Below are 23,550 nucleotides of genomic sequence, written 5' to 3' on the forward strand. Positions count from 1 at the left end.
GACAATATCTATCTTTCGCGATTAAATGAAAAGTGAAAACTTTCAAGCGAGCGAATACGCGACGCTTAAGTATGAATGTCGGGAAGTCTCTCCGCGTGACGTATTTTTGGTTCCCGTTTCCGCCCTGCGAGGTGACCTTGAGGCGAGGCTTAGCGCTGATACGTCGCAGGCTGCTAGCGGGTAGCTGAGTACCTTGCTGGATGGTAGCGCTTGGCTTAAAAAAGGTTTATTAATACCTTATCAAACGAAGAAAACTTTCCGACCTTAGCCAGTTTTAATAGGTGATTATTAAGACATGTTTCCCTGAGCTCTGTGCCTCATGCATGCATTGGTAACCTCAGACGATGTATAACTCCTATCCTCTCGTGTAGAAACTAGGTCCCTGTGACGTCACCTGGAGTGGACTCGCATGGGCGCCAATCTTGCCTTTTTCAAATGAGGATAAAATTTGACCCTTGCCATTCGTCTAAACCGGTATTTCAAAAACCAAATCATTTTTGTATTATGAATACACTAATGGTGGGTAACGAATCGCAATCAATGCCTTTCGTTTTCTTTGATGAAGGAAACTACCCTATTATCCTATTATACCTCCATATGTGAGTCTCGGCATGGGTGATGGTAAAGTTTTGAAAAAGAAATAGATAAAAACCAGCGACAGCTATACCCGACGTCAAGTGCTCAGTCAAGTACTTTGAAAATTCCCGTCGGCTCCACACGACGTCCGGTGTGAAAGGCTTAAAGGAGGATGTGAAAGAAAAGATATACGTAGGTTTGAAAAGATTAGCTGAAAGGAGAATCGAGTGGAGAGCTGCATCAAACCAATCTTAGGATTGCTGACCAGTGATAATGGTGATGATCAAATCAAGACCCCATCACTTATTTTAAAAGATTGAAACCGAAAATGGGAGCAAATTAAAAATAAAATCACAGCCTACCAAGGTCGAATTAAGGTCGTTGTTTTGGGGGAGGAGCTCACTACATTCTGCTGCACCTTGGTTGTATAGAATGCCTCTCAGTGTTAATGTGTCTACTTATAAGCCTCTACTTATATATAATGGCTTTTGGATATTCTCCAATTACAGTGCGCTCTCGGTAATCCTACACATATGCAGCTGTGGCATAGTTAGATTATCAAAAAGGCCAGATTATTGGAATCTTACAGGAAACAAGCCCAGCTTTTAGAGTATGATTTTGCAATTAAATACATATAGTGATACTAACTCTCTCTATTGCTTAGGTTATGAATCAAGGTAGATAACTGAGTAAATAATAACAATTATGGTTGATAAAGGCAGATTAAACCCAGGACACTGCTATGACTCCGGAAATAACATTCTTTTCCTAATTCGGTGGATCACATAACCAAAACTTAATGCAAATTATGAACTGGTGAACTCCTACATGCATGGTTATAAAACAAATGCTAATTATATATTGAAAAATCTTTTATTTAAAACTGACAAAATTATTTTAGCCAAAGAGAGGTTGCGAGCCCTGCATCCTGGGTTACAGGATGTGTCAGATTCCTGCAAGGCTGCATTACAAAGATTGTACCGGATCTTTAAACATTGTTTGTTGAGCCAGTGGAATAAAGCCTTGCATATGAGAGCCACCTAAATGATATCCATCTTCACTATTTTTCCAGAAATTTCAGAGGGGTCGCCTGCCCCGCCCCGTAATCCACCACTGAACCCTACCCACCTCTTAACCCGCACAATATATTTGAAAATAACACTGGCCAACCAAAAAAATTTTGTATGAAAACTTTTTTTATTTTAATAGCTGATATTTATAGATTTTCATGTGCTGAATCCAAACCTGGCCTTAGTTTTTTGTATCACCCATAGTTTCCAAGCAATATGTATTTAATATTTAGTCTAATACCCCTATACGGTATGCAGGGAAATCAATGAAACACTGTGTAATATCATAAAATTGTTTGTATTTACTGTTCACTACATCGTGATAAAATTGTTTGTATTTACTGTTCACTACATCGTGATAAAATTGTTTGTATTTACTACAGCATGATAATACAGGGTTCACTTGCCAACTGGGATTGGTCTACATTTTCTTTCCCTTTTTTCCTTGAAGCTTCTTGTGTAGCTTTTTCTGCAATGAATCACTTGCTGAACTTCTCGGTGAAGTACCAACAGTAATCCCCCATTATCTTTGTTCATTGGACCTACTTTTTCAATTTTATTAAACTATGAAAAAGCTGTTAAATTCTAAAAACATTGCTTGATTTCATAAATTTAACTATAAAATGTGAAAAATGGTGGGTGGTACAACTTTAAAACCATCATATTTGGATAAAGCAACTTTAAAAACATAAGAATAAGGTATTTTCAGTAAAAATTTTGTCGCTGTTGGCCTGTGTAATCACAAGCCTTAATTATATCTCTTTCATCTTCACTCTTGTTAGGCAAATGGTCTCCACGGTATGCCTCGGCTCGTCCTCTTCACATCAGAGGATGCTCACTACTCTGTTTACAAGATGGCTGCTCTTCAGGGACTGGGTGAAGATGGCGTGATCGTCGTGAAGACTGATTCTGAAGGACGGATGGACGTCGGACACCTTGAGACTCAAATTGAGTGGGCCATTGGGAAAGGATATGCACCGTTCATGGTCTCTGCCACAGCAGGTTAGTCAACTTATCCCACCACTCAGTAGCATAGCCATGGGGGACCTGGGGGGTCTGGAACCCCCCCCCCAAAATATATAAACACAGTTATTTTCCTTCATAAAAGAAAACAAAATATTAAAAAATCATGAATTTACAAATATTTTTTAATAAATCAAGTTTTTTTGATTTAGAAAATGGTTAAAATTAGTTTAAAACCCATTACTTACTACCCTCTTTTTCAAAAATTTTCCCCCCTGGTTTTGAACCCCCCCCGAATGAAACTCCTGGCTATGCCACTGCCACCACTGTCCCATCGGGTTTGTTGACCAACATTGTTTTACCTTCAATGGTTTCCGGCTCAACTTTGTGGAAGTTGAAGTTCACAAATGACAAAACCACTTTGTTTTCTTCCACAGATTTATTTTTTCGATACAGCATGTTTCGACCTCAAGAGATGTTTTTGTTTTCATGCCAGAATTTAAGGGGAAAAAACCACCGTACATTATTACTGACGTTGAATTCAAATTAAGAATATATGTAAGCAATTGGGAGATATGTGCATTTTGATAGTCAATTAATTACGGTAGCATGGCCCACTTTCTTTCTTAAGCGGTCATTTTCAAGTACTTTCATTTACAACCTCACTTTGCCACTTTCAAGGACTTGAAAATGACCTCATGAGGTTGAAACATGTTGTACCACAAAAATCAATCCCTGGAGAAAATGAAGTCTTTTTCTCATTTGTGAATATTGTTTTACTTTCAAATCTAATGGTATTTGAGGTATTCTACAGGCAAAGTTAGTGGTATAAGGAAATGCTCCAAAAAACAGTAACATGTTGCCTGTTTTGCACTGACCTGGGTTTTACTGTATTGGTTTGTGGGGATGGACCAAATGGCTGCGAGGACTAAACCTCTCAACCGACAAGCATTGATGCTCACACAGGCTAAAAATAGAAAGCTATAAAATATGTAAGCTCAGAGGAGCAGGTCAAGTTGTAAATTGGGACAATTGATGTCTGATTAGTGGTATTTCGGCCTCCAAGAGGTCCTTTTCAATGCAGGAAGTATAATGTCTTTGCAATAGCACAGGGTTGAAGTGATGGATAGGTGAGGACATAGATAAAATTAAAGGCTTCAGAGTTCAGATCCTCATATTTGTAGGTGAAGTGAGTGATAGAGTACTTAGCTAATTAATCAGTCCAGTCCCTGTCTCACATTGAACTAGCCTTTTCAATTCACAATAACACTCTGTGGAGGAGCTATGGGGGATGAGGGAGATAGAACTCCTTCCAAGAACAAAAATTTCAGTTTGTGAAGTAACATTTTGTGTATAATTGTAGCCCCCCTTAAGGGCAAGTCCTAGTTACACCCCTGACAGGGCTAATTCCCTTCCATCTTATTCTATAGCACATCCTTCTCTTCCTACCTCTTCCTTGCTTACCAAACATTGTCCCAATTGGGAACGTTCTCATCATCAGTGGTTAAGTTTAAATGTAGCCTGAGAGACTGTGATAGTACCCTAAATAATTTCAGCAAAGAATTTATTACACATGTGAGCTTAATTATTAATTTTTGGTTTCCGAGAAAGCAAGGAGAAGTAACATGTCAACTAAATTTCTACGCAGGGCTTTGTGTTGAAGTGTTTTTGAGGCTTGTGAAACACATGAGAACTTGGTATTCTGTCAGCTAGTGGACCTCCAAATAGCCAATGGCTAATATACAAATGCCTATACACCTTAACGTGTTTTCATCTGACTCGTCGCATTCTAGAGTAACGTAAGAAATCTCTGTAATTATACAGCTATTATTTTATGCTCCTCCTCTTCATTTATGTGGATTTTATTTTTAGGGCCAATGTTCAAAATTTTTCCCTCAGCTTTTTTACTGTTTAGTATCCACTTCTTGCTTTCTACTTGTTCTATCCAAACCCTCTGTCCCCTCTGTATCTCCTTAAGAAATTTCATTTCCTCACTCACCATGTACAACACTTCCTCATTCTATTTTCTATATGTTCATTTCACCTTTCTCATTCTTCACCACTCCCAAATCTCAAATGGCTATAGTATTTTCTGGACCTTTTCCTCAGAAATCTATGTTTCCACACTGCGAAGTGCTGAACTCCAAGTCAGGCTCTTCAATAGCCATTTTTTCTGAAATTTATGCAATGATCCTCTTATCAACTCTTTCCCATTCTGAAACAGCTCTTTGATATTCTGGAATATGTTATATCTCACCTAATGGAAATGTGTTCCGGTATTTTCACTTTTATAATGCATGTCCCACTCTTAGAGAAATAGCCTACCTACTAGAAATAGAGGTTCTCATTTGTTTCATGGAAAGGGTTTGAAAAATTTCTGGCATCTCTGGTTGCTCATGTCAATTTGTTTTGTCTAGTGGCATTGCAAGGAATATCATTCAGGGGGAGGGGGGGTTCAAAAGCAGGGGGGAATTAAAAAAAACAGGGTACTAAATAATAGGTTTTAAACTAATTTTAACACTTTTCATAATCGAAAAACTTCATTTGTTAAAGAAGTATTTTGTAAATTCATGAATTTTCAATGTTTTGTTTTCTTTTATGAAGGAAAATAATAGGGTAGTTTCCTTCATCAAAGATAACGAAAGGCATTGATTGCGATTCGTTACCCACCATTAGTGTATTCACAATATACAAACTATTTGGTTTTAGTAATCCCAGTTTAGACGAATGACAATGGTCAATTTTAACTGCATTTGAAAAAAGCCAGATTGGCGCCCATGCAATGCCACTCCACATGACGTCACAGGGACCTAGGTACTATACGAGTAGATAGTAGTTTTACATCGTCTGAGATTACCAATGCATGCATGAGGCACAGAGCTCAGGGAAACTTGTCTTAATAATCACCTATTAAAACTGCCTAAGGTGGGAAACTTTCCTTCATTTGATAAGGTATTAATAATCCTTATTTAAGCCAAGTGCTACCAGCTAGCATGTTACTCTGCTACCTACTAGCATCCTGCATTGTATCAGTGCTCAAAGCCTCGCCCCAAGGTCACCTCACTTGCGGCAGCGGGAACCAGAACGACGTCACACGGGGTTTTTCCCAGCATTCATACTTAGCCATCGCGTTTTGGCGCGCTTGAAAATTTTCACTTTACATTTAATAGCGAAAAATAGATATCATCATTTAAAAATCTAAAAGCGTGAAATACGTACTCCAGGAGTAATAATCTTTCGATTTAGGCAATAAAAAAATAATAGGAAACCACCCTATTGTGTTTTTATATTTTGGGGGGGTCTGGACATGGAATTCCCTCTTTAATTCACAAGAAGGCCTACTCCCTTTCTTTCTATCTAAGAATCCTCTCCTCTCCCTTCCTCTCCCTTTTTACCCAACATTCTACACTAACAGTTTTCAATATTCCCTCCCCACTAAGTACTCCCTGCACACCTTCTGTCTCCACCGTATATCATCTAAAAGCTGCCTCTCCTCACTCACCATGTCCAGCACTTCGTTGTTCCTCCTTTCTATATCCACTTTACTTCCTCCATTCGCCTCCAGAACCACATCTTGAACACTTCCAATCTTTTCTCATCATCCTTCATTGTCCATGTTTCCACATCTCAAAGTTCTACACTCCAGATCAAGCTCTTCATTAGCCTTTTCTTTAAACTCTTTCATAACGATCCTCTCATGAGCTACTTACTGTTCATGAACAGCTCCTTTGTTAACACAATTCTCTTCTTGTTATCCTTCCTGTTGTATCCATTTTCGATTTTCCATTAATGTGCTGCCAAAATAGTTGCTCTACCTGCTCCAGCTCTTGCCCACCTATTTTTATCTTAAGTCTCACATCTTGAGTTAATGAGATTTATGTGCATTATTTATTCCTAAGGGGCCTATTATGAAAGAGAGGGTGGTGCGCCTCTGCCAGGTGGAGTTTTTGTTTGGTATACGGCAATGGTGGCTCGTGAGATAAATGCTGGGGGAGAACACTCCACCGGGTGCTAACATTTTTGAGTATTTTGTGTATGTTAGAGAGTTTTTCAAGCAATCTGGAGACCACTAGTAACATAACATAGTATACATTAGTATAGGAGAATACCTGCATATTTTTTCCATCTTGATATTGCCCATAAAATATTCATACATATTGCCAATGGTGAAATAATTTTTTTTATAATAGATAATAGGGCATTCGATGTAAGAGAGAAGTAGTCTTAACGGAAGAGAATATGCATATGCATATAATGGAAGGATTTCATTAAGACTTGACTTCATGGCAAGCTTTGTGGTAAAGTGGAAGCTTAAAAAAAGTGGAAGCTTAAAAAGTGGTAAAAGAAGGCAGCACTCATAGTAGATATGAGCATAAGAACTAGGAATCCAGGAAGATATTTTGCATGGCATGTAGGGAGGTTTCCCTGAGAAAAACTTAGGTGGAGGTGATTCTTACACTTCACAAAGGGTAGCTCTACTCTTCCTCTACTTTCCATGGATGGTAGCCAAAATAAATGAAAGAGATTTTGCAGGTTCCACTGAAAGCCCTTCCCTCACTGCACTACGCAATGCTTGTTGATGCTTTCATTTTTGAGAGTGTCCAGGCTTTCCTTTTGGTCCATTTATACCATTGCGTCATTCCTCAATGCCTTGGTGGAGTATGGTAGTGAGGTACAGGGGCGCAGCTAGGAATTAAGGCTGGGGAGGGTTTGGGTGCAACTAACAGCGTGGTGTGTGGGGGTATGGTATACCCACCAGGATAATCGGTAGGTGCGAGATTAAGGGCAGGCGCACACTAGCGCGACCACGGCTACGGCCACGACCTGTGACACACGACCAGTTTTAGCATTGCAACAAATGGAGCGACGTGCACTAGGCCAAATGCGACTCATTGGTTGGACCCGAGTCGTCCGACCAAAATATTTGCATTTGGCCATCCCCGACTCAGCAGTCGTTGTGGCCAGAAATTACACACATTGTTATGGTGTGCCACGCACTGACTCAGACTTCACTCCGACCCGACCATACGAACTGAGCCAGTGGACGGTGAATGTGTTTTGCTATCGTGGGTGTGGTCGTGGTCGTGCTCTGGTCGGAAGGTGTGCGACAGAGAACTGTCGTGGTCGTGGCCGTGGTCGCGCTAGTGCACTAGTAGTAGGCATTTTAAAGATAAATGGTTCAAAATGGTGAGTTTTATGGCTTTATGAGGGATATTTTATTCATCCTTCCGCTATTCTATTAGTAAAATCAATCCAATTATGTAAAATGGGTTAAACTTAAAGATTTCTTTGAGCTCTGGGGGGGTTATCCCCCAAAACCCCCCCTCGCTGCGCCACTGGTGAGGTGAGGTGTTAACAGTAGTGGAGTAATAAATGCTGGAAGCTTTTAGAAATGTGTTGCAACAGAAGAATGATAAAGAGCAAAATGGAAGAATCATGTGAGTTATGTGGATGCTCAAAGATTACTAGGAGAGAAGCCTTTTGAAAAACTAGGAAAGAAGCTGGGACATCTTAATACACCACATTAAGAGACACAGTGGTCTAATGAAAATATTCATTGATGGACAAGTTGAATGGAAGAATGGCAGAGATAGAATGTTTATACAAGATGGCAAGTGTTACAAGATTAGCTGCTAGGAGAATTGAGTGGAGAGTTGCATCAAACAAACCTTCTGATTGCTGACAGATGATGATGTCATAGCTTTGGGTATTTACATTCTTTACCAATATATCTGTCCATTTGACCCTCTTCCAAATACATATAGGTATCTTGGATGAGATGAGCAGGTGATGGAAGATGTTAAGCAGAAAAATCATGTAAGTGTTACAAAATTAGCTGATAGGAGAATTGAGTGGAGAGTTGCATCAAAGCAATCTTCTGATTGCTGACAGATGATGATGGCATAGCTTTGGGTATTTACAGTCTTTACCAATATGCTTCATAATTGGGCGGTTTACTGTTCTCCCTGCCAGTGATAGATCCAATGAAGGGATAAAGGATAGCCGCTCCTCTTCAACAATTGCACACAAACAAATGCACTCATTGTGGTACTTGAGTTTGTACAGGAACATTGGGATGGTATCATTGGTACTAGTTTTTCCAAAACAAGCAATTTATGTTAGCTTCCACTTAATGATGTACTAACATGAATTATTGTCAACAGAAGCTGGAACTTAGCAACTAAATTTTTATAACAAGTTGGCCACAATTGAGTCTTTAGTGTCCTTAGGAGGGTCTTGGAATAGCCAGGAGATTTCATGATTTCAGATTAGGTAAACTGAAAATGTATGCTTTCAGATTTCATCAAAACTTGCTCAGTAGATGTACCATATGAAACAAGACAATTCCTGGCTCTTAAGAAAAATAATAATAATAATAATAAATTTTATTGGTCCTGAGACTGGTATGTTACAAGTATAGGACAAGTCAAATACAAATCTTCAATCATTTGTTACAATACACATACATTTGTATGTGTATTGTAACAAATAATGATATGAAATATGAAATGAATGAAATATGGTGATGTCTTTTAGACATTTAACAAAAAACATTTTTTGCCATGTGGATGGCAAGAAAATATTTTCTTTCCTCATAAAGCCAAATGGCATGACTAAATTAACTCATTCCTTTCATTAGGTACCACTGTCTTGGGGGCATTTGACCCTCTTCCAGAAATATCCAGAGTTTGTGAGAAATATGGTCTCTGGATGCACGTTGATGCAGCCTGGGGAGGAGGCCTATTGTTCTCAAGGAGTCATCGTGGTCTTCTGGCTGGAATTGAAAGGTATCTGCTCAAAACCCTTGTCAAAATGTTTACTTGTGTAATTTGCTTCTACAATAACTAGGCATGTCATGGGGTGGGATGTATGGAGACAGTGTTTTTGCACTCATTTCCCCATAGTTTTCTATCTATGCTCATGCTTCAACACTTACAACTAAAACTTAAAAAAGAAGAAGGCAGGTTCAGTGTGCTCCAGTATATGCTCAGGCTCTAGGGTACCGAAGGAAATCATAGAAAAGCCATTAAACAAAATTATGCTTTTGTACAAATCGAGAAAGAAATTGCATAACAAGGGAAATTGAATTTGGATTGCAAAGGAAAAAATAATATATATGCATTATTTTTTTCTTTGCAATCCAAACATATTATATGTAAGTAAATAAACCATTAAAAAGTGGCTAAAAAGGTAATACTCATGGGAGATATGAGCATATGACTTAGAAAGCCGGGAAGATATTTTGCAAGGCATGTAGGAAGGTTTTCTTGAAAAAACAGTACAAACCTGTGTGGAGGTGATTCTTACCCTCTACAAAGGGTAGCTCTACTATTCCTCTACTGTCCATTAGGCCGGCCCTTATTTTTCAGAATTGCGAAAAGTTATGTTTTCCTGGTCTCAAAATGGTCCAAATGGTGTTCATATTCACGTGTTAAAATTTGGTTACTTTAAAATAACGGCAACCCGTGCCCCAAGGGCCCTAAGTACTAAGGACCCTCAATTGAGTTTTTTGGGGCCTAAAAAGCACTATTTCTATGTAAAACGTAAAAGTAAAGCCCTTTAGGGCCGATTTTCTGTTTGTTTTAACCTATCTCTAAGCGTTTAGGAGATATCGTCCGCCGTAATGCAATCTCCACCCTAGGGCGCCACCCCGCACCGCGGCACCGCTGAGGTATGTCCCGCACCACTTACTGGAGACTTCCCCTCAACCCCCTCCCCTCCCTCGGCAAAGACTTTGCTCCTGATGTCAAGATCTAGCCTCTGAAGAAATGTGCTTACCTTAGAAAGAATTTAATTGCCATAACAATACTTCCAATCCAAGAGATCAATTTATTTTCACTCTGTCCATGAATTTCGGTACATTAACCAAAATAAAATAGATTTTTACTGTATTTCTAATTTTTCACTGACATCCTACATTTGTCAATGAAAGTGCCTTTCCGCACGTTAGGATTATATTGCGATGAAAAGTCACTCTTAGTAATAAATTTTGAAAGCTCTCTTCCTTCAACGTGACTGCCCAAAAATCTTGGATTAGTTTCGCTCCTCTCGCTGCACAATCATTTCCCACTTGATGACCCCGAATAATTTGCAAATCGTTCTTGTATGTTCATCCCATTCTCGTATGCTCACATCAAAGAATGCAATGCATATTTACAATACATTAAATAGCTTTCTCGAATTAGTGGTCACAAAATTTGGTATAGATACCTTAGTCATGTCCCTTACGTTTATAGAATGCCTTCTTCGGTGGATCATATTTTCCTACACAAGACCACATACGGCGTATCACGTTTTTTTTCACACCTAGAAATGGATCCGTCAAAGAATGACAGGCCTACCAACTCCTCACTCATGTACCACAAGTGGTTTGAAAACCTCTTTTGTGCTGCTTTCGCTATGTCTAGGTTAACACTTTCGTAATTAACAAGTCTTTGTAGGAACTACGGGTCACTGATGGGAGCTAGTGCAACAAAAGGAGCGGAGAACCACATCTTTTCATTTCTTCTTGAATATATTGAAATCTATTCAACCAATAACTGCATTTCGTTCTCCTCTTTATTTGCGTAAGAACTTTATTTCTTCAGACCAAGCACATTTATCCGAAAGATTAACTGCACTTTCCTCCTCGTGCGTCAAAAATGCAATGGTACCTCTCCTTGCAATGTCAAGCAAATCATCAAGTTTTGTTACGAAAGATTCTCTTCTCTTCATATCCACTGTAATTCGCGCTCTCTTTATGCCGTTGCACGTTCATCCATTCTTTGCGTCATTTTTATAACTTTTCAATCGCCTTATTTTCCGTAACAACAGGAATTCTAGTTTTATACTATGGATGAGACTCATTTCTCACGGTTTTTCTCGCACAAAGTCTTACAAATTTCGAACCCATTAGGTGATAGAGAAAACACACAGTATTTCTCTCACTGTCGGTAAATTTGAGCCAAGTATTTCTTCACTTTCTTTTCCAACCAATTCAATGCCTGGATTTAGTCTTGATGACATGCCTTTCCTTGCTGGTCTATTCTTAAAATGAACGTCACGTTCATGATAAAGTATTTATTTCACCACTTTTCTCCTTACATCCTAAAAAACTTAGCTCTTCCTATCCTTTGCACACTATACACAAGAACTATCTCTATCTATCCACAGTGATCTACATCCGTGAACTGACTGCCTTGTTTCTTCTTCCTTGAATATTTCTATCTAATGTTGGAGCCCTGGAAGCCCTGCTCAATCCCTTCATTCCTTTATTATTCATAGACACATTTCTATCACATGCTTATAATATTTTGTACATAAAAATCACTTTGGAACAAAGCCTGCTGGAATGGTTCGCGGCCGTTTGGCGGCAAAAAATCAAGGTTTGAGGGGTCGGTACCCAGTACATAGGACGGCGTTGAAGGGTTAATTGACATTATAGGCTTTAACGACATTAATCATGACACAAGAGGAACAACCTATTCAATACTGTAACACTAGCATGTAAATCTTGTCAACAGGAGCAAAGTCTTTGCCGAGGGAGGGGAGGGGGTTGAGGGGAAGTCTCCAGTAAGTGGTGCGGGACATACCTCAGCGGTGCCGCGGTGCGGGGTGGCGCCCTAGGGGGGAGATTGCATTACGGCGGACGATATCTCCTAAACGCTTAGAGATAGGTTAAAACAAACAGAAAATCGGCCCTAAAGGGCTTTACTTTTACGTTTTACATAGAAATAGTGCTTTTTAGGCCCCAAAAAACTCAATTGAGGGTCCTTAGTACTTAGGGCCCTTGGGGCACGGGTTGCCGTTATTTTAAAGTAACCAAATTTTAACACGTGAATATGAACACCATTTGGACCATTTTGAGACCAGGAAAACATAACTTTTCGCAATTCTGAAAAATAAGGGCCGGCCTACTGTCCATGGATGGTAGCCAAAGTAAATGAAAGAGATTTTGCTGGTTCCTCAACCATTTCCTGCTGGTGCCTTCAATGGGAAAACATTTTCCGTGCAACGAGTACCATGAGAATATTTTCAATATCTCTGTACGGAGTTCTTTCTTGGGGTGGAGTTACCATGGTATATTTGTCCCTCGGCTTTGGGACCCAGCTAAACTGGGTGCACATCCGTTACCCAGGCCACAGTACTACACCCTCTTACCCTATCATGGTCAACTTATTGTGTTAACAGTGTTTTTTTCAACCAAACATTGTATTTGATTTTCCATAGTTTACTCCTCTAAAAGAATTATTAGCATTTTTTTAAGCATTGTGGAATTGTAAGAGTAATTTAGCGTTAATGACAATAAAGTTAGGAAATAAAAGGTAATAAGGCTGAAAGTCTGGAAGTCCATTGTTTTTAACTCTAAAATTTTGTTTAAAAAACTTATGCACAAAAAAAATGAAGAATTCATTTCATAGTAAAAAAAATTGTAGTATGCAACAAAATATATCATTGAAAACACTATTGACAATATAATCTCTTTGTAACAGATTCCTGTGGTGAGGATGATCATAAATGAGTGGGAGGGATGGGATTTGTTGCATGGGGAGTGGCCCTAAGGACTCGCTAAGCTGGGTCCCAGGCCGGGCCTGAATGCTTCAGACAATTGCTACCTCAGGGGTCACTTCTCTTTCCTCGCATCAGCCAGAGCCAACGTCCACTTGTTTGCTTTGAAAAATCCACGATAGCTATACCCGACGTCAGGTGGTATATGTTTGAAAATTCCTGTCGCCTCCACCCGACGTCCGGTGTGAAACGGTTTAAGCCCTTTCCTCCACTGTACTAGGCAATGATTGTTGATGCTTTCAGATCATTTACGAGAGTGTCCAAGCTATCCTATTGGTCATTTTATACCAATGGAACTTGGATGATACACAAGGGTTAGGGTAGGTGGAAGCTGGGGGAGTTCAGGAGGGTAATGGTTCCTTCCCTGTGGTAGTTTTCAAGTGGCCTGCAGATGAGGTCCTAGTACCATTCTCCCAAAGTCCTCTGTCTTCTGCATGTACAGGGAAGGTCAGAGGAAAGTAGAATTGCTCTAGGGGTTGAGGAGAGGTATGGGTTGATGTTCTCTGGACAAGGTTTGAAGGGGAGTACTCCAAGTTGATATTTCCGCTAGACCAAAAAACTATTGTTGGGGACGGTGTGAGCCAGAAAAAAGTTCAACCACATGGTTCAACCACAAAACGATGGTTCAGTCACATCTTCCACAGATGGTGAAGATTATTCTTACCCCCTGTGAATGGTAGCTCTACCCTTCCTCTATACTCCACAGATGGAAGTAATTCCCTTCATGAGCAGCCTACAGAGGTCATTCTTAGCCTGCTTTCAGACAAGAGGACTTTCCGTTCACGGCATACAGCATTGCAGAAAGTCTTCTCGTCTGAAAGCCCCCTGATCATCACAATGCAGTGCCGTATATGGTGGCCAGCAAAAAATCGCTTCGTCTGAAAGCAGCTTCAATGTAGCCCTGTGTGTATTTTAGTCTGTAGCCAGTACACCACTGGGCTGGAATGTAATGGGTGCCATGGTGACCACAGCGGTCGTTGACGGCACCATGCCGTTAACAATGCAGTTCGACTTGTTTGAAGACATTTATGAGATGACATAGAGACCTATAGTTATTTGAAAGCACAGAGCTGTGCTGTGGATGGCAGCCAGTGGAAAGTCAGCTCATCTGAAAGAGGCGTCAACCTCCACGGAGTGTGGCACTTCATTTCCTCTTCAATCATTGGACGCCAGAGCTTACTCTACAATGCTCTAAAATACGGTGTCATAACTCAAAATGGACTGCAGTCTGAGGATATGGCTACCACCCAACTGCCATGACAATAGAGCAATACTCCAATGTTCAATATGGAAGACCCTCATCATTCTTTCCTTACAGCCTCATATGTGGTACTTATCATCAATTCCTTACTCTTGCAAAACATTGCATTCATTTAGCTGATTTACTTTATCACCTCTCCAAAACTTTGTCAGTTACCTCCAACATACTAGCCCTGCACATAGGTTGCCTTTTAGACCCTATTTCATACCAGTCCCACATTACAATCAGATAAAAGATTAGCCAAGTCACGTTTGGAACTGAAGTTTCAAATCTGGTACAGATGTGGAACTGAAGTTCCTGATCAGACCTCGAGCAGAAGAAAAATCTGGTACCTTATGATTTCCATTATTTCTATATCACTTATGTAGGTATGTACTCATTCTTAATGGGTTATGTAGAAACAACATTCCAGACTCTGCAATAACAGATCTGGACTTTATTTTGAGTTGGATATACAATAGAAAAGAGGAATTGCATTTCATGAAATGCCTGTTACCTACATTGAGGCCCACTGATTAGTTTTAGCTAATAAAACTGCATTGGAATTTTGCTTGGATGAAAGATGAAGAATGGGAAATCAAGATAACAAATATTGATTTAGGAACCCTTGTTAAGTGAATTTAATGTTGTGTAAAATTTTAATTTAAAATTTCAGTATGCCTAAATTCTCTTAGATTTCATGAGAAAACTTTTATTTTTGCTTATATTTAGTGTTGTAGGAAAAATTAAAATTGGCGCAGGACACTATGGATTTAAATATGAAGGAGTCATGGATTCCAAGACTTGATTTGATTAATGGATTTTAGGATTTCATAAATTCATAACTTAGGATCCACGTCGGATATAGCCGTCATGGATTTTTCAACTCAACAACCGGATGTCAGCTAAAGCCGACATGAGTCGACAAGGGAAGTGACTGCTGAGGTAGCAATTGTCAGATGCATTCATGCCTGGGCTGAGACCCAGCTTAGCGAGACCTTAGGGCCAATTCTCTGCCATTTAACCCGACCCTCCCACTCATTTATGATCTTCCTTGCTGCAGGAATCCATAGTGAAGTGATTAAACTGTCAATGGTTTTTGCAATGATACATTTTGTTGCATATTAAAAATTTTTTATACTTAGAAATGAATTCTATGTTTTGTTCTGCAGGTAAGCAATTTTTAAATGAAATTTTAGCAGTACAAATAATGCTAACTACTAACTTTTTTGTTATCAATGCTTGAAATCCGTTTAAAACTCCACATTGCTTAAAAAATGTTAGTAATTCTTAGAGATGAGTGAATTATTGAAAATAGAATGCAATATTTTAGAAAAGAAAACACTGGTAACACAAAATCACTTGTAAGTTGACCGTGGACTCGTGCTAAGATAGGGTTAGAGGTTCTAGTCCATTGGCCAGGGTAAGGGCCAGGCAGGGTAAGGGTCAGGGTTGAGTTGGGCCTCAAATTAGAGGGACGAGAATACCAGGGTAATTCCACCCCAAAAAATAGCTTCGTACAGTGAAGGTTAAATTATTCTTATACATACTACTCGTGGCACGTTTTACATGCCACGAGTAGTATAAGAATAATTTAATTTTGTATAAGAATAATTTAACCTAAAGAATGTAAAAATTTCTTGTAGGTGCCTGCACGAAAGGGTTAATTATCACTAAATATGAAAATATTTGCCTTCCATTGCCTAAATTAATGCCCTCGGGCATTCTATCTACCATACTGTGACAATATGCAATGATGATGTATTTTATTATTTATTTTATGATAATATTGCATGAAAACATCTTATTCCTCAGGGCAGACTCAATAACCTGGAACCCACATAAGCTGCTTGCAGTACCTCAGCAATGCTCCACCCTACTTCTGAAGCACAAAGGGATCCTGTCCGCATGCCATTCAAGAAGTGCCTCTTATTTATTTCAAAAAGACAAGTTTTATGACACCAGTTATGATATTGGTGACAAGTATCTACAATGTGGTAGGCGAGTGGATGCTCTAAAGTTCTGGATGATGTGGAAAGCGAAGGTAGGTGATATTTCTTGGCTCAATTTTTTAGAGAAAGTTGGTTTGGATATGCAGTACGCTACAAGGAATATGCTGAACTTCTACTGTCAGAATGTGTTCAAATATTCCATAATGATTGAAAATGAAATTTTGAAAGACAAAGATATTTTTACCTAAGACTTCAATGGAGCCTAGTTTTCAAGATATTTGGGTTGGAAAGTAATAGTAATTTTCCCAGAATTGTCAGTTGAAAATCATTCATTCAGTCATCATAGAATTTAGTTTAAAAATTTTAAAAGCTGCTGGAAGGACAAATAATTCAATTCTTAGTTTATATTTTTTGAGAAAGGAACAACTATTTATATCCCAAAATGACTGGATAAACACTTGTATGACTGCGGTCCCTTACTGCTAAGAGGAGTAATATAAGGCAAGGGGTCTGGGTACCTGCTCCCGGAGTTCGAGGGTAAAGCCTAAGCCCCGCAGTGTTGGGTCCTGAAACAAAGACATCGCACATCTGTGACCATCATTAAAGGGGGAGAGCTAGGAAACGTATATATTCGGCATTATTTCAACTGCATAGGAAAATCTCCGACGAAAATTTGCAGCTTTCATCTCCTGGGACAAGAAACGTCCAGACGCATATTTTCATATTTAGTAGGGAAAAGGTTAAATGTGTATAAGAAAAAAAAATAAGCGTGAAACATTTATCACTGAAAATGTCATTTCATGTATGTAATTGCGGCTGCATTAATGGTCTTTAGTTGCCTCGGTACGATTTGTGGAGGCAGTTTGGTCATCTTGGGAGGGTCTCCTTGGTATGATAAGTGGAGATTTTATGAGATAAAGAGGTTCACTACATAGAGGTTTCCCTATAAATTTACATGTAAATCAGATGGGATCATAGCGGTGGTATGAAGTATGGAGGTTTACAATGTAAAGAGGTTCGCAACATAGAGGTTTTACTGTATTGTTTTTCCATCGGAAGAATCTGCTGTGCCGACGGAGAAACTCCCATCTCTCAAATGGTGGCGAATATTTACATGAAACACCTGGAAACATTGGCACTTAAAAATGTAAAGTACAAACCCAAAATTTGGCTACGACAAGTAGATGACATTTTCATCATTCGGGAGCATAGTCAACAGAAGGTAAAAGAATTTTTCGAACATTTGGATAACCTATGACGTCTAACGTTGAAACCATGGTCGTGACTCAATAGCCATATTAAATTCACCATGTATATAGAAAAAGCAGGAAAACAGCCATTCTTGAATGCCTTGGTGGAGAAAAAAATGAATACAGAAACCTTGGACACTCCGTGTATAGAAAACCAACATCAACAAATCAGTATCTCCATGCACATTCATATCATCATCCTGCCCAAATAGGGTGGTTTCCTATAATTTTTTTATTGCCTAAATCGAAAGATTATTACTCCTGGACTACGTATTTCACGCTTTTAGATTTTTAAATGATGATATCTATTTTTCGCGATTAAATGAATAGTGAAAATTTTCAAGCGCGCGAAAATGCGACGCGTAAGTAGGAATGATGGGAAAAAGTCCGTGTGACGCATTTCTAGTTCCCCCTCCCGCCTTGTGAGGTGACCTTGGGCGAGGCTCCGAGCGCTGATACGGCGCAGGATGCTAGCGGGTAGCTGAGTACCATGCTATCTGGTAGTGCTTGGCTTAAAAAAGGTTTATTAATACCTTATCAAACGAAGAAAACTTTCCGACCTTAGCCAGTTTTAATAGGTTATTATTAAGACATGTTTCCCTGAGCTCTGTGCCTCATGCATGCATTGGTGACCTCAGACGATGTAAAACTCCTATCCTCTCGTGTAGAAACTAGGTCCCTGTGAAGTCACGTGGAGTGGCATCGCATGGGCGCCAATCTGGCCTTTTTCAAATGAGGATAAAATTTGGCCCTTGCCATTCGTCTGAACCGGTATTTCTAAAACCAAATAATTTGTGTATTATGAATACACTAATGGTGGGTAACGAATCGCAATCAATGCCTTTCGTTTTCTTCGATGAAGGAAACTACCCTATTAACGTGGTCATGATCTCACCAATTGAATGATCAATTCAGGTGAGTGACCAGCAGAATCTATCTTCAGAAACTGTTCATCAAAGTTGAAGTCCATCCTATGTCTTAAAGGCTATGCCAATGGAGCTATTGGCCATCTTGGTATCCCGTAATATTAAAAAGATTGCCAACATGGACAACAGGAACTCATCTAAAGGTACAGACATCATCAGCCAAAAGAAAGCCTTCCTCCCTTATGATAGGAAAAGGAACAACAGATAAGATTGGCAGCATCCTTCAGAAATTTGATGTGAAGGCCATTTTCAAGCCCCACATCTGAGTACAACACCTCTTGAGAAGTGTCAAGAACAGAACACCTCTTCAAATTGAAGGAATGTGTGAAATCCCCTGCGGAACTTGCGACAAGAAATACATCAGGGAAAATAACTTGACAAGAAGATGGACCATTCCACTAGGGTACTCAATGAAGACGGCCATAGCAGAACGCAAAGCCATAGGACAAGTGATCAATTTTGAAAAATCTAGAGTCGTCACAAAGGTGACTCATTCCGAATCTAGACTCATCCGTGAAGCCATGGAGATAAAGAAAAATGAAAAAGTTTTCAGCCAAGACATCGCATTGAGAATCAGCAATGCATATGGAACTATATACAAGCTGAATAAAATAAAACACAATCAAACAAATGCCTAACAGCAACTACCCAAATAAATGCAGTCAGATAAATACCAACAACACCTCATTCCACAAGGAGGCCTATTTTTAAGGCCTGGTACTAAGCTGGCTACAATATGCTGGCCAACCATAAATATTAAATGTTAATTGAAGATGTACAACAGCTGAGGCAAATGATTTTTCCTGGTGAAATTTTTGAGTATAGTTTTTCCCTATAAAAATTCTCTTTCAAATTTTTTTGATAGTACGCTGAAGTTATTCATACAATATCTTTCTCAATAAACTTTTCTCAGTTTTAAAAAAAACATTCTATTTTCACAGGGAACAATTGGACTTGAAAGGCACGTTGATAAAATCATGGACAATATCAAATATTTTGTTCAGCAACTTCAGAAGAGAAAGAGTTTCAAGTTGGTTCTTGAGAAGCCTGCATTTGCAAACATTTGCTTCTGGTTTGTGCCTCCCAGATTACAAGGAACAGAAAACAGCCCTGATTATTGGTCCCAGATTCATAAGGTAAGCAGTGTATGTTGCAAGGAAAGCCATCTTATTTCTTTAATCTTTCAGCTGTGGTAGCTAGATCGGAAGCCTTTCATTCTGTGCGGTAAATCTTTCCAAGGAGACCAGAGTCTTTTATCTGCAGCCAGGGCTAGAGTGGACCAAAAGGCCTTGTAATTCTCTCCTGATTCTTTGGAGATGGATGCCCCTTCTTCTTCCATTGCCTCTCCCTCGCTCCGAGGTTATACCTATGTATTGAAGTTTGTCCAATAGAACATGAGAATGATGCCTCAGCATCGAAACGAGTTGTGCTATTAAATAATTTCTGTGAAAATTACCTTGGTTGTTTTTATTCATGCAGCATGAATTTTCATAAATTGAAGGCCGAATCAATCGATTTCATCTAACTGTTCATTTGATTGGGAGGCCACACTTCAGTTACTGATTGAATTTAGTTTCAAATCACCTTCTTTATGAGTAAATGTATTTATAAACATGAAGACAGATTTTTTTCAATGCCTTTTTCCTGTTAGAAAACCCTACAGAAATAATTGCATCTTATTTTTTTTAAGAAAATTTTAATAGATATTTAGCATCTGCCTCTTTGCAGGTTTTGCTAAAAATTTTTCAGCACATATGTCCTTCATATTCTAACCATGTCTATTTGATCAACCAATACTTCTGAAATAATCTTCCCTTACTAGATTGTCCAGGTTTCGGCTGCGAGCAGTTCTCGTCTGGAGATGATGAAGCAATTGACGACACAATCACTGTCGGAGGTTGATTAGAAGTATCATCAACTTACAAATGCTCCTTTTCAGAAACAAATTTATCCATTGCAAACATAATTCATAATACGGTGGTTTCCTGTTATTTTTTTATTGCCTAAATCGAAAGATTAACACTCCTGGAGTACGTATTTCACGCTTTTAGATTTTTAAATGACGATATCTATTTTTTGCGATTAAATGAAAAGTGAAAATTTTCAAGCGCGCGAAAACGCGACGGGTAAGTATGAATGCCGGGAAATCTCTCCGTGTGACGTATTTCTCGTTCCCGCTGCCACCCTGTGAGGTGACCTTAAGGGAGGCTTGAGTGCTGATACGACGCAGGCTGTTAGAGGGTAGCCGAGTACCCTGCTAGCTGGTAGCACTTGGCTTAAATAAGGATTATTAATACCTTATCAAACGAAGAAAACTTTCCGACCTTAGCCAGTTTTAATAAGTGATTATTAAGACATGTTTCCCTGAGCTCTGCGCCTCATGCATGCATTGGTAATCTCAGACGATGTAAAACTCCTATCTACTCGTATAGAAACTAGGTCCCTGTGACGTCACGTTAAGTGGCATCGCGTGGGTGCCAATCTGGCCGTTTTCAAATGAAGATAAAAATGTACCATTGCCATTCGTCTAAACCGGTATTTCTAAAACGAAATAATTTGTATATTATGAATACACTAATGGTGGGTAACGAATCGCAATCAATGACTTTCGTTTTCTTTGATGAAGGAAACTACCCTATACTCAAAGAGACTAAAGTAAACGAATGAAATATAGTCATATGGAAGAGTCCACTAAATACTAAAGTCCGAACACTAAATATGTCAGCACTGAACAAAACTATCTACACTGAATGACAGCATTAGCAGATTAGGTTTATATAATTGCAGCATCGTAATTTCTCAAAGAGTCAAGGCGACGCAATTCAGAGGGTTCCTGGCACTTCTGATTTCTGCTCCAGTCCTTTTGATGTTGCGGCAGCCACAGCGCTGGCCTGCTAGACCATGGGCGTACCCAGCGATGGGGCAGCTGCCCCCCCCCTAGAAGCAAAAATACAAAAGTCTTTAAGCAAAATCAGTACTGAAATTAAATAAAAGTATTTAACAAATTTTCTTTAAACCCACGAAAAATGATATGTATTAGTATAAGATATGTGACTAAAATAAAACCATTTTTTCAAATGTCACAACATGGCTTGCCCCCCCTAGTTATGATCCTGGGTACGCCCCTGCTTTAGACCCCAAGGTTCGCGCACCAGGACAAATTCTAAGTGTGCCCACAGCACAGTAACTCTATCATGATTCACACTATTGGTTTTCAGTTAACCTGCTTGCTACCGTAATATTATTTGTTTTAAATCAATTCCTGAATGTATTTTAAAAGCTAACTGTCGTCAAACAAGGAAAGTAAAAATACCAACATAATTTTGTGATTTTACAAAGCATAACTAATAACTTTCTTAAATTATTGGGGGATATCTGCCCCCCAAACAAACTTTTGAGGGGGCTCAGGCCCTCCCCCCCTTACCCTCCGGGCTCCACTCATCACCACTGAGTTTGTTCCATAAAGATAAGAAGGGAATGGGAGAGAAAGGAAGAATAGATGGTGAATGGTTCTTCTAGGTTTGTCCTAAAGTCACCAGTAAACTCTCACATGAACGTTTCTCACACCTGGAAGGTGATAGGGGCATGGGCGTACCCAGCAAAGGGCAGGAGGGGGCAACTGCCCCCCCTAGAAGAAAAAATAATTAGTTCAAAACAAAAGTTAAGAACAAATTTTCCATTTGAAGAAAAATGATATTAGTATACTAAGTAAAACATGGAACTAAAATAAAAATCATTATTTTTTCAAGCAAATAATTATAAAAACTAATAAATTTCTGTCATAATTTCCATAAAATTTTGGTTTCATTAACCTATTCTGTGCAAAAAAAGCTACAACTTGAATGATCACAGCTGGCTTTGCCCCACCCCCTCCCCCCTCCCAAGTTTTGATTCTGGGAACGCTCATGGATAGGAGGATGATTTTCATGTTCTCAGATCACCCAAAACCATTGAATAATGAATAATATCTCATTAATTTCAGGTTGCTCCCAAGATTAAGGAGCGGATGATGAAGAAAGGTAGTCTGATGGTCAACTACCAGCCATTAAGAGACTGGCCCAACTTCTTCAGGTTTGTGCTCCAGAGCTCAGGAACTAATCAAAAAGATATGGACTTTGTACTGAATGAAATAGAGCAGTTGGGAAAGGATTTATGAACTATAGATATAGATATGAAAAACTACTACCTCCTTTAATAATGTTAATATGTAATGAGAAAGTTGGATGAAGAAGGAAATTACTACTACTAGACTACTCAGCATCAGAAGTTAAATAGGTATGTAAATCTTATCATCAAATTGATAAGAATAAAATTACATATGATTTGTTCAAACAAAATTGCTGTCATTGATAGGGAATCAGATTATGACATCAGCACATTTTTTTTGCCAATTCTGAATCAAAGAATTCCAGAACATGCCAAGTTGAAGAATTATTGAGTTAATTAATTTTTATTTTTTACTCATATATGCATTGTCATTATAATGATGAAAATAATGCCCTACACCAAGTTACCAGGGAGCATTTGATAACTATGCTGGCATTTTTTTTGGCTATACCACTCCTAACCCCCTGTGAAACTTACATTGAGTTATATATCCTTGTTCTCCTTTGAAAATTTGTGGGTGTTGGCTTATGCATAACTAGATGTGCTTCTAAAATGATTCTTAAGAAGTGGTGAGATATTTGTATGATCCCCTTTGTTGTGTAAGTTAATGTTCTGATGCAGTGGTGTAGCCAGGAATTTTGTTTGGGGGGGGTCCAAAACCAAGGTGAAAATTTATTTTTAAACAGCACAATAAATAGAGGGTACTAAACTAATTTTAACCTTTTCATAATCGAAAAAACTTCATTTGTCAAAGAAATATTTCCTAAATTCATAATTTTTTCCATTTTTTTTTCTTTTATGAAGTAAAGAAATTGTGTTTTTATATTTTGGGGGGTCCAGACCCCCCAGATATCCCCCCTCACTACACCACTGTTCTGATGAGGGTTCTATCACAGAGGGACTCTGCCACAGTTGAAG

General features: G+C 38.9%; 1 protein-coding gene across 1 annotated transcript in view; it reads left to right on the top strand.

Moving 5' to 3' along the window:
• Positions 1-22,879, top strand: part of LOC124168104 (cysteine sulfinic acid decarboxylase-like) — a 31,973-nt gene extending 9,094 nt beyond the window's left edge. Inside the window, exons 3-7 of the mRNA XM_046546217.1 lie at positions 2,429-2,648; positions 9,250-9,397; positions 16,213-16,441; positions 19,467-19,661; positions 22,508-22,879. Of these exons, the coding sequence (XP_046402173.1) occupies positions 2,429-2,648; positions 9,250-9,397; positions 16,213-16,441; positions 19,467-19,661; positions 22,508-22,681 (966 nt within the window). The 3' untranslated portion in view covers positions 22,682-22,879. The remainder of the gene's footprint in view (positions 1-2,428; positions 2,649-9,249; positions 9,398-16,212; positions 16,442-19,466; positions 19,662-22,507) is intronic.
• The last annotated feature ends 671 nt before the right edge of the window (positions 22,880-23,550 follow it).

Source organism: Ischnura elegans, chromosome 11, assembly GCF_921293095.1.
Source record: "Ischnura elegans chromosome 11, ioIscEleg1.1, whole genome shotgun sequence".
In the NCBI taxonomy this organism is placed as follows: Eukaryota; Metazoa; Arthropoda; class Insecta; order Odonata; family Coenagrionidae; genus Ischnura; species Ischnura elegans.